General features: G+C 40.8%; 1 protein-coding gene across 1 annotated transcript in view; it reads right to left on the minus strand.

The window, feature by feature from the left end:
• LOC114243440 (Programmed cell death 4) overlaps positions 1 to 12,270 on the minus strand; it is a 33,943-nt gene that overhangs the window by 7,848 nt on the left and 13,825 nt on the right. The window contains exons 3-7 of the mRNA XM_028174944.2: positions 6,842 to 6,943; positions 4,994 to 5,111; positions 3,446 to 3,605; positions 1,804 to 1,893; positions 581 to 713 (exon numbers count right to left, since the gene is read on the minus strand). Of these exons, the coding sequence (XP_028030745.2) occupies positions 581 to 713; positions 1,804 to 1,893; positions 3,446 to 3,605; positions 4,994 to 5,111; positions 6,842 to 6,943 (603 nt within the window). The remainder of the gene's footprint in view (positions 1 to 580; positions 714 to 1,803; positions 1,894 to 3,445; positions 3,606 to 4,993; positions 5,112 to 6,841; positions 6,944 to 12,270) is intronic.

The following is a 12,270-nucleotide window of genomic DNA, read 5'->3' on the forward strand; positions in this document are numbered from 1 at the left end:
TCAAGTCGAGTGGCGGCATTTAAATGATGTCCATGGGCAATTTTTTTTTCCTACCTAATCTGAGAGATAGACTATTTCAGCGTAACCTTTACTAGTAAGTGAGCTCACGGGGCTCAAACCTGACGACGTTGCTAACACTGGCCCTAGCAAGAGCCGCGCTTCTCAGAATCTACCACCGGATCGGAAACGCGACCCACTGAGAAGATCCGGCGAGAAACTTAGTGGGCTGTGTCTGAGGGTTCATGGGCTACGCTGACCGCGTGACGGCAGACACCGCGCACAATCAGTAGACAGTCGGCAGCTTTTTTACTGCTGGTAGGACCTCTTGAGAGTCCGTGCGGTTTCACCACCCTACCTATTTCTGCCCTAAAGCAGTAATGCGCTTTGAAGGTCGGGGCAGCCGTTGTAACTATACTGAGAACTTAGACCTTATTATATCTCAAGGTGGGTGGCGCATTTATGTCGTAGATGTCTATGGGCTCCAGTAACCATTTAACACCAGGCGGGCTGATAGCTCGTCCAACCAACTAAGCAATAAATAAATAAATATATATATATATAGTCAGTCTACGGCTCTCACCTCGTACACCAGCTCGTGGTGGAAGTGAGGAACCTCCAGCTCTCGCACGCAGCGCATCGCCTCCGCGAGCTCGCCTGACGTCAGGTACTCTTTCAGCAGCAACTGGATCTGACGGATGAGAGACTTGACCGGCCTGCGGTAGGGGACCAGATATTAGTGATCGAACACGTAAATTTTTTAAGGTGAAACTTCTTTTGAATCGTTGTGATTTCAAACTAGATGAAACGAAAAAATAAGTCCATAGAGACACAAACACATAAACGTATAGGATTCAGCCGGCGAGAGAATTAGATAGAACACATTAGACGTGAATTTAAAATATCGATTCACAGAGGGCGCTACCTCATACTATAAAAGATGATTTACAATTATTTACTAATGACAAAATTTTACATATTATACTTATGACAGTATTTTAATTTTGGAAGGTTTCACTTCTACAACGTGAGAATTGCACTCATGTTTTTTATTTTTTATTTTTTATTGCATAGATGAGTGGACGATCTCACAGCCCACCTGGTGTTAAATGGTTACCGGAGACCATAGACATCTACAATGTAAATGCGCCACCCACCTTGAGATTCTAAGGAAAATCGTAAAAAAATTGGAAAATTCTGAAACCTATTTTATATAATTTTACTGGTGGTGGTAGGACGTCTCATGAGTCCGCACGGGTAGGCGCCACCACCCTGTCTATTTCTGCCGTGAAGCAGTAATGCGTTTCGGTTTGAAGGGCGGGGCAGCCGTTGTAACTATACTGAGATCGTCCACCCATATATGAAAAGGGTGCGTGTACTTATGTACGCGCGTAAGAAGTTATACTTTATTTTTATTATTTTTATATTTTTTTTAATATTAAATAATTAATAATAAATATTTAACGTTAATAATTTAATAATATTTAGAATGAATTATATTAAATAATAATTTTGTCATTTATATTACTAAAAAATTAATGCTAATAACACTTTATTTTCCGTGTGTACATGCGCGAAAGTTCAGCTGCGGCTATATTCAGACTCACCAAGTTACGTCGGTCGTATTGTAATGAGCGATTTAGTGGGCAACTTCATTCTATTAATTTTGTGTCACGGTGCACGCGCATCGTAAAATTTCACTCTCATCAATTTTTCATAACGCGCCTAAAGAAGTATAAATTCAAAAAAAATTAGGCTACAAAGGACCAGAATCCTAAGCCATTAAAAAAAATTGTTATTTATTACCTGATACCTCCGCCGACGCCCCATATGTTGTCCAGCCTCACTAGCCCTTGCTTCATAGACAGTAGAGTCTCAGCTCTGTGTATAGCTTGTCTGTGGACGTAAAATAAAAAAATAATAAGATTTAAATATGGCGGTATTGTCGTAATAATGAAATTTAATTGTGTAATTGTTTTGTGAACATTATTTGCGTGTTTTACAGTTAAGCTCCTTATTCGCAATTTCAAAATAATGCGAACCAACTCCTACATATAAAGATTTCTTTATTCGGGGTTGTTTGAGAATTTAAACAAACAAAATGAAATCAACCTTATTATTCAGTACATAAAGTATATTTTTTAATGCGGCCACATTTGACGTTCCGACTTTAGATAAAGAGGCGCTTCGCGTGTTTTATTATTTCATAATTATAATATCGTCTTATCGCATTAAAAGTGTACAATTTCAAAAATATTCGAAATTGAGTATATGCGAATATGCGGAATCATTTGGTATCATCAGTATTTTTCTCATAAATACAAACAAAATTAATACATAATTTTATCTTACTTTAAAAGACAGATAATGTAACTGGTAAAAACTAAAAAATAAATGTTGCAAAAATGATTAATATTAAAAATATTACATGTTAAACATTTAAAACACTCTCCTGTAAAATTAGTGAGTTTGGAGATTATACAGTTTTAATGCGAGAAGACGAGATGTAAATCACCATTCTACATTCACGTGTTCCTGTATTAGCAGCATATTTACAGGACACATATCCCGCAGTATTTTTTATTATCCTTGAAGACGGACGAGCATACGGTCCATCTGATGGTGAGTGGTTACCGTCGCCGACTCGCCAGGTTAGTGCCAAAGGGTGGCCGACCGGAGGTGGATGAGGAAGCCGAAGACCGGGCTCACTTGTAGATTGGGAGAGGCCTTTGTTCAGCAATGCAGAACTGACCTGATGATGATGACGATAACGACGACGACGATAATAATGATGACAATGCTGATGATGACGATGATGACGTCGAAGCTGATGATTATGATGACGATGCTGATGATAACGACGACAATAATGACGATGACGACGATGATGATGATGACGACGACGATAATAATGACCATGATGACGACGACGATGATGATGATTATGATGACGATGATGATGATGACGACGACGATAATAATGATGAAGATGATGATGACTATGATGATGGTGATGATGGCGACGATAATAATGACCATGATGACGACGATGATGATGATGACGCCGATGATGATTATGATGACGATAACGACAACAATAATAATGACCACGATGACGTCGATGATGATGATTATGGTGACGATGATGATAATGACTACGCCGATGATAATGATGATGACTATGGCAATAATGATGACAGTGTTGATGATCATGACGATGATAATAACGACGCTGATTATGATGATGATGATGATGATGACGACGATAATAATGACGATGATAACGACGATGATGATTATGATAACGATGCTGATGATGACGACGATGATAATAATGACGACGCGGACGATCGAAGTCACCAATGGCAGGGGCAGTGCCGAGCCGCCGTCCACCGAATACAGAGCTATCACTGTATAGACTATGTATAGATTGCGCGTGTCGTCTCACCTGGCGGGCGCGGAGAGCGCGGCGGCGGCTTGCGCCTGCACGAAGCGCGGCGGCAGGCAGTCGTCGGCCACGCAGCGCGCTATGAAGTTGGACAGCAGCAGCGCCGCGTCCGGCGTGTCCAGCACCAGGTCCGGCAGCTTCTCCAACAGACGCTCGAACGCTGACCGACAGAAACCGGACCGACGTTATAGGTACGAGCCGCGCCAATGGTGGTAGGACGTGTTGTGAGTCCGCGCAGGTAGGTACCACCGCCCTGCCTATTTCTGCCGTGAACCAGTAATGCGTTTCGGTTTGAAGGGCGGGGCAGCCGTTGTAACTATACTTGAGACCTTAGAACTGATATCTCAAGGTGGGTGGCGCTTTTATGTTGTAGTTGTCTATGGGTTCCAGTAACCACTTAACACCAGGTGGGCTGTGAGCTCGTCCACCCATCGAAGCAATAAAAAAAAACGAAACGAATCTAAAATGGCAACATTGGCAATCATGCGCTCTCACTCTAAGCTATTGCTTTTTTGTCCTACCTAAGCTGAGAGCCTTGAGAGGCTATATCAGCGTAACCTTAACTAGTAGGTGAGCTCACGGGGCTTTAGCCTGACGACGTTGCTAACACGAACCCTGGCAAGAGCCGTGCTTCGCAGAATCTACTACCAGATTGGAAACGCGATCAACTGAGAAGATCCGGCGAGAAACTCAGTGGGCTGTGTCTGTGGGTTAATTCGCTCGTCGAGCCCTTCGTCGCCAGCGACGGGTTCGACGAGAACGATGACCGGTTAATCCTATTGAGTTGATTGAATATTTATAGAGGGTAGATTGTAAATAGTATTTTCCCAACCCAACCACCTGACCACTGTAATCCGGTTTCGAATAAAGACAAAATTCCGACACTGCCCAATACGTCCTTTTGCTTAGGTGGATGGACGAGCTCACCCGGTGTTAAGTGGTTACCGGAGCCCATAGACATCTACAACGTAAATACCTACCTTGAGATATAAGTTCTAAGGTCTCAGTATAGTTACAACAACTGCTCCGCCCTTCAAACCGAAACGCACTACTGCTTCACGGCTGAAATAGGCAGAGTGATGGTACCACCCGAGCCGACTGACAAGACTTCCTACTACCAGTTAACAAAACCTTCTTCAAACAAGCCATGCGGAGAGTACTCAATTGTAGACGGCGACTATGCTCTGCCCCTGACATTACTGACATCCATGAGTCACGGTAACCAATCACCATCAGGTTAGACCCGCCCCCCTCTCCCTTTTTTAGTCGTAGCTAGGAATGCAAAGTATGAATAATAAATGCGAGAACTGGTATGATAATGAATGCGTCGGAATTAATGCGTGACCTAGCTTTTAAGCCCCTAATGTAGTATGGGCAGGAATATAAACTATAAATTAAAATTAAAACAAAAAATGTAAATAAGAACCTCAGGCCTTGTTGTTTGCCAGAGAGGTACGAAAAAAAATATATAAAAAAAAAGATACAAAAACATCTTGAAGCTTCAGACCCTCGTCTGCGAGTGGCTGTGTGAAAAACTTTAAAACTCACCGTAGCCGATGTCTTTGGCTGAAAAAACTCTTCCATACAGATCGGATATGAGGACCGAGGCCATTTCGCAGTGCATCGCCTTGTGATCCAACGCTATCTCCACAATTGTCTCGCACACCTGAAGGGAGCCAGGATTGTTTACACATGAGGCCTATCAAATCAAAGGCAGCTAAACGCCTTAATGTCGTAAAATGGATAAACAATGGCGCTATCTTGTTTAGTTAATTGGACACGTTTTCATGTTATAACAAATGCATCTAAATCTCTAACAAATTCGGTTCAAAAAATTTATTTTTACTACGTACTAAGTACTAATAAACGAAGTTTTATCATTTAAAATTCAGATTATTAGTAATATTCCCATTCTTAATAAATCTGCTTTAAAATAAAGAATATCGTAGCTATCCAAAAAAAGTTACTTCAGCTTCTCAAACCGGGAGTGTTGCTAACACTGGCCCTAGCAAGAGCAGTACTTCGATGGATCGGGAGGATCCGTAATGACGTGCTTAGGGCCGATTTTTGTAGTTTACCTGAATATTTGACAGACTTGGATTTAGCTGCCTTTGATTTTATAGGCCTCACGTGTACAGACGAAACTGTTAGTTTTTTATTGCTTAGATGGGTGGACGAGCTCACGGCCCACGTGGTTACCGGAGCCCATAGGCATCTACAACGTAAATGCCGCCACCCACCTTGAGTTCTACCACCCACTCACTGGTGGTAGGTATCAGCGCCCTGTCTATTTCTGCCGTGAAGCAGTAATGCGTTTTGGTTTGAAAGGTGGGGCAGCCGTTGTAACTATACTTGAGACTTTAGAACTTATATCTCAAGGTGGGAGGCGCATTTACGCCGTAAATGTCTATGGGCTCCAGTAACCACTTCACACCAGGTGGGCTGTGAGCTCGTCCACCCATCTAAGCCATCTAATTTGACTACAGTGCGCGGCGATAAACGTTCCCCATCGTCCTTTAGAAAGAGACACGATTAATTTCATAGAGCGTCGTCTCTGTCGCACACTACCAGTCCGGTCGCTCCCTACCCACTCTGGACACTAACGGTGCCTTTAGGTACCCCAAGCACCGGTCATCGTTCTCGTCGAACCCGTCGCTTGCGACGAAGGGCTCGATGAGTAAATTAACCCACAGACACAGCCCACTGAGTTTCTCGCCGGATCTTCTCAGTGGGTCGCGTTTCCGATCCGGTGGTAGATTCTGCGAAGCACGGCTCTTGCTAGTGTTAGCAACAACGTCAGGTTTGAGTCCCATGAGCTCACCTACTAGCCCGGTGGCGCTTATATGGTCTCTCTAAGCCAGCAGTCGGGGAACTTTTTTAATTATTACCCCAAAATATTTTTGTGTAAGTTGATATTTCCCTCATGGCGAAGAAGAAAAAAAAAGAAATCGCTTCTTTTTAGCATCTTTCATATTATAGCCCCCATGATAATTTTGAAAAGAAAACAATAAGTAAAAATTAAATTTAAACATAATTTATTCAATTTATATATTGAATAAATAAATATTAACCTATTAATACAAAACTGTAATAATAGTAATATATTTAATATACAGTTGAGGAAAAAAAATGGCCCCCACAGAAAATATATGTAAATGATAATTTCTTGTTTTGAGTTTGAAATCGCAACGATTCTAAAGAAGTTTCACTTCAATATATACTTTTTTCTTACAAAAGTTTCATTTTTAACCCTCAAAATTTCATTTGACCCTATTTGGGGTAATTTACCCCGGTTCCCCGACCGCTGCTCTAAGCCATCAGCTAAGGTAGGGAAAAAAAAGCCGCCCTGGTACGTCTGACAAACGTCACGTATAGACAAGACAGCTGAAGCCTTACCAGATGACTCCTCGCCGCCGTCACAAAGTCTAGGAACTCCTCGGCGGCCGCGTTCGTGTCTCCATGCTCGAAATACTCTAATATCACAGGCTCGGATTTACGCTGTAAAAAGAGACAAATGAATTTTTTTAGATAAATTTGAATTAAAAATAGTCTAAGAAAAAATGATTTTATTGTAAAAAAAAAAAACGCGGGATGCATGGTATAAGTATAGTTATATAAATATTTTATGTTTTAATTGAAATTTAAATTTTTCAGTTGGATTTTTTTCTATAAAAACGTATTTTGTTAGTTTTTTTTTAAACTATTATTTATTTTCCATTTTTTAGTTGAATATCAAATTTTTTTTTTAAATATTGAATAGTCATCAGTTCTTAACAAGTATACCAAATTTCGAGTTAATCCGACGTTTTGAAGGGGATCAAAATCATGTTCAAAGATTCCTTTACATACTAACATACATACATACGTCTGAAGCTAATAAAAGCGTATTAAAAACATCAGTGTGCTTTCCTACGTTTGCCGCTAGGGGCGCTGTTCAAGCTCCATACAAATTTGAGTTAACTTTTACGCGTTCGAGAAGTTAAAAAACTCGCACTAAGCACACAGTTATGGCTCAATAGAACTCAAGAGCTCACAGCCCATCTGGTGTTAGTGGCTAGTGGAGCCCATAGATATCTCTTCACCATTTTAAATCTTAACACAAATCCATCAAATACGCGATTTGCGATTCTCAACCTTAATCTAATAAGAAACTGGGGTAAAGCTCATTATGAATCGCGATTAGATATTGCCTTCGTAATAAAATTATCTCCCGGGGTCAATGCACCGTGCGATGTTACACAAAATGCTTACGCGTCGTACGCACGCGAGGTGTATTTGTGCCAAACCGGACGAACTCAGGGAGATGAATGTGATCCAAAATAAATATAATGTTTTTACTACCGCCCCCCCCCCCCGTTTTTATTTTTATTTTTATCGCTTAGATGGTTAGACGAGCTCACAGCCCACCTGTTGTTAAGTGGTTACCGGAGCCCATAGACATCGGCAACGTAAATGCGCCACCCACCTTGAGATATGAGTTCTAAGGCCTCAGTATAGTTACAACGGCTGCCCCACCCTTCAAACCGAAACGCATTATTGATTCACGGCAAGAATAAGCGGGGTAGTGGTACCTACCCGTGCGGACTCACAAGAGGTTCTACCACCAGTAATTACGCAAATTATAATTTTACGGGTTTGATTTTTATAACACGATGTTATTCCTTCACCGTGGAAGTCAATCGTGAACATTTGTTGAGTACGTATTTCACTAGAAAAAATTGGTACCCGCCTGCGGGATTCGAACACCGGTGCATCGCTACATACGAATGCACCGGACGTCTTATCCTTTAGGCCACAACGACTTTCTTTTCAAATTGTAATATTTTATTTATTTATTTTTATTGCCCTTGTAGGCAGACGAGCATACGGCCCACCTGATGGTGAGTGGTTACCATCGCCCATGGCCTTCAGCAATGCCAGGGGCAGAGCGGTGCGATGGTAAAAACGAGATGCCGGTATCATCTCGAACAATTCCTCAGAGCACTCCCCGGACTAGCCGTTGTCTAGTCCCGATCTTAATCCGCTGGATTATGATTTGTGGCTAGTTTTAGAGGGTACGGCTTGCTCTAAACGCCATGATAATTTAGAGTCCCTAACGTACGATTGGCAGTGAATAATTTTCCCATGGAAAGAGTGCGTGCTTCTATTGATAACTGGCCTCAACGTTTAAAGGACTGTATTGCAGCCAATGGAGACCACTTCGAATAAGCTTTTTATACTTTAAATTGTTTTATATTTATGTATTAAACTAACACACTGTAAAAGTAATAAATGTTATTTGCAATAAAAATTTTTTTTCTTTGTCTCAGTATTTATGGCAAGACTAGGTACATATAAATGAAATTGAAGTATCTGTTTGTAATATTGAAATAACCGCTTTTCACTACATGCATTTATGAATATATTTACGGTATATACACCAGAATAACATTTTTTACAATTTTTGTCTGTCTGTTTGTTCCGGCTAATCTCTGGAACGGCTGGACCAATTGTGACGGGACTTTACTGATAGGTAGCTAATGATATAATGAGTAACTTAGGCCACTTTTTTTAGACTAGCTTCACCCTGCAGCATCACCCGCGGTACGACAAAAACCGCGGCTAAGATCGCGGGACTCAGTTAGTACTTAATAAATTTGGTACACGGGGCCCCGCGACCTAACCCCCCAAGTTCGTCTCTGTAATGTACGTGCACTCCATTTGTGTTGACGAACCTTCAGGGCCGCATCGAGACGTGATTTCCCTAACGTCAGCGTGTTTGTTTACAAAACACCAACAGGTATTTAAATAATTATATTTATAGAAGGCGTTGGTTGGTTTCTTTCAGCATTCCATCTGTTTGGCGAATTTATTTTATGAGCGACGCGAATGAAGCCATTCTCTCAGAGAGAGATTAGGTCGAAATTCCAATGGCATAGCGGAGTGCAAAATAGGATATTTTGGAATTGCTAAATAATAAAAAATTGCCTCACACGTGGCAGAAGTGAAACCGGTAAAAAAAAATTAGCACCCGAACAGTCAGACGAGCATACGGCCCACCTGATGGTAAGTGGTTACCGTCGGTCATGGACTTCAGCAATGCCAGGGGCAGTGCCAAGCCGCTGCCCACCATTAAGTACTCTCCACAAGCTTCGTTTGAAGAAGAACATGTCATAGCGCTCGGGAAACACCGTGGAGGGGAGCTCATTCCAAAGCCGGATCGTACGTGGCAAAAATGATCTCTGGAAACGCGCTGTGGATCAACGCGAAAGTTCGGGATCCGATGTTGCTTTAACGTGGGCTCTACGATAATGCGGGATTCTTTTGCTTGGTAATCTGCCTTCTGATTAGTAAAGTACGTAATTCATTAGAAAAATTGGTACCCGTCTGCGGGATTCGAACACCGGTGCATTGCAAGATACAAATGCACGGGGCGTCTTAAGCTGCTTCCAGACTACGCTATACTATGGTGCTACGGTATACTATATTTTTACTGGTGGCAGGACCTCTTGTGAGTCCGCACCGGTAGGTATCACCGCCCCGACTATTTCTGCCGTGAAGCAGTAATGCGTTTCGGTTTGAAGGGTGGGGCCGCCGTTGCAACTATACTGAGACCTGGGTGGCGCATTTACATTGTCATTTACATTGAGTCTATGAGCTCCAGTGACCACTTAACACCAGGTGGGCTGTGAGCTCGTTCACCCATGTAAGCAAAAAAAAGCCTATCATTATCATTCATCACCCTGTATCTATCTCTCCACTTCTGGACGTAGGCTTTTTTTTTATTGCTTAGATGGGTGGACGAGCTTACAGCCCACCTGGTGTTAAGTGGTTACTGGAGCCCATAGACATCACGCAAATGCGCCACCCACCTTGAGATATAAGTTCTAAGGTCTCAATTATAGTTACAACGGCTGCCCCACCCTTCAAACCGAAACGCATTACTGCTTCACGGCAGAAATAGGCAGGGTGGTGGTATCTACCCGTGCGGACTCACAAGAGGTCCTACCACCAGTAATAGCTTCTCTCATAGTCCGCCACAATGAACCATCCTCCGCTTTCCGCATCCAATCTTTCCCAGCATATCGCCGCAAGCCATCGGTCCACCGAGCAGGGGGACGCCCAACGCAGCGCTTAGTAGCCTATACTTAGCCAATAATATATAGTACAGTAGTGTGAATATGTCCATAACAATGTATGGTGTGCGATATTGTTGTGCTGTTAGCTATAATATACTACTAGAGGATTACCGGTTTTTTTTTTATAAATTGTGTTCTTTGGAAATTATATTTAAACTAGCGACCCGCCCTCGCTTCGTAATTTATTATTGATTTCTCCACTATTTAATGGATGTTATTATACATATAAACCTTCCTCTTCAATCACTCTATCTATTAAAAAAAACCGCATCAAAATCCGTTGCGTAGTTTTCAAGCTTTAAGCATACATAGAGACAGACAGATATAGGGACAGAGAAAGCGAATTTGTTTTAAACTATGTAGCGATGATACGAATTACATAAATTGATAAAATGATGAAATATTCCAAGATCGTTTAGGCATTTTTAAGTGAACACGTGAGTTAAAAAGACACAAATAATATAAATTAGATGATTTTTTTTTTATAACGCCATCTTGTTGTGTCTTTAAAGCGTTTAGTTGCCCTCAATTAAGAAAAATAGCATTATTATTCGCCAATAGATGTCGGGAAGAGTTGATTATTGAAAACACGAATAAAACAACATTTTCTGAAAATGAATCGTAGCTAGATCGATTTATCGCCCCCGAAATCCCCTGTATACTAAATTTTATGAAAATCGTTGGAGCCGTTTCCGAGATTCAGATTATATACATATTATACATTAATATACAAGAATTGCTCGTTTAAAGGTATAAGATAAACTATTCATTTTCTTGGTCTAACCTTAAATCAAACACTCATTGGCTTCGGGTGGCTTAACAACGCCATCTGCTGAAGTAGCTTTAGTGTTATTGTGTCTTTAAAGCAGTTAGTTGCTCTCAATTAAGAAAAATAGTATTATTATTCGCCAATAGATGTCGGGAAGAGTCATAAAGTTGATTATCGATAAATTTGATTATTGAAAACAGGAAGAAAACCAAATTTTCTGAAAAGAAATCGTAGCTAGATCGATTTATCATCGCCCCCGAAATCCCCTGTATACTAAATTTTATGAAAATCGTGGGCGCGGTTGCCGAGATTCAGATTATATATTATATATATATACAAGAATTGCTCGTTTAAAGATATAAGATATGCTTATTATAATATTTTAACGTGGTCTGAAAGCAGCTTTATCCTTTAGGCCGCGACGACTTCAAAATGTATGCGGGCGTAATCAAACGAGGTTTGGAAGAACTCTGAAGTAGACTGCGATATGCTTGTCCTATCTGGCTTATGTATGATAGCCAGCCACTAATCGTCGACTTGAAAGCAATAAAAAAATATTCGGTCTGAATTATTAAGAATCATACGTAGAATTAAAATAAAGTTTCTCTATAAGAAACTTTAAAAAAAAGTGGAAAAAAAAATTGCAGTATGTTTATTTATGCATACAAAGTCATATGTAATCTATATAAGTACCTATATTAACATTATGTGTATTCTATAATACTGAGATGTTACTTTAAAGAAGATTTTTGTTTTGATTTTGTTCTTTTTTTGTTGTTGTTTGTTATTCTTTTGTTAATGCACCTACCTACCATGCATTATCTCTGCACCACCCTATGGTCGACTGGAAGAGAATGCCCATGGCATTAAGTCCGCCTGTGTACAACTTTTGTTTTGTGCATAAAGTATAAAAAAAAAAAAAAAATTAGAAATATTTC

Source organism: Bombyx mandarina, chromosome 24 (assembly GCF_030267445.1).
Source record: "Bombyx mandarina strain Sakado chromosome 24, ASM3026744v2".
Classification (NCBI taxonomy): Eukaryota; Metazoa; Arthropoda; class Insecta; order Lepidoptera; family Bombycidae; genus Bombyx; species Bombyx mandarina.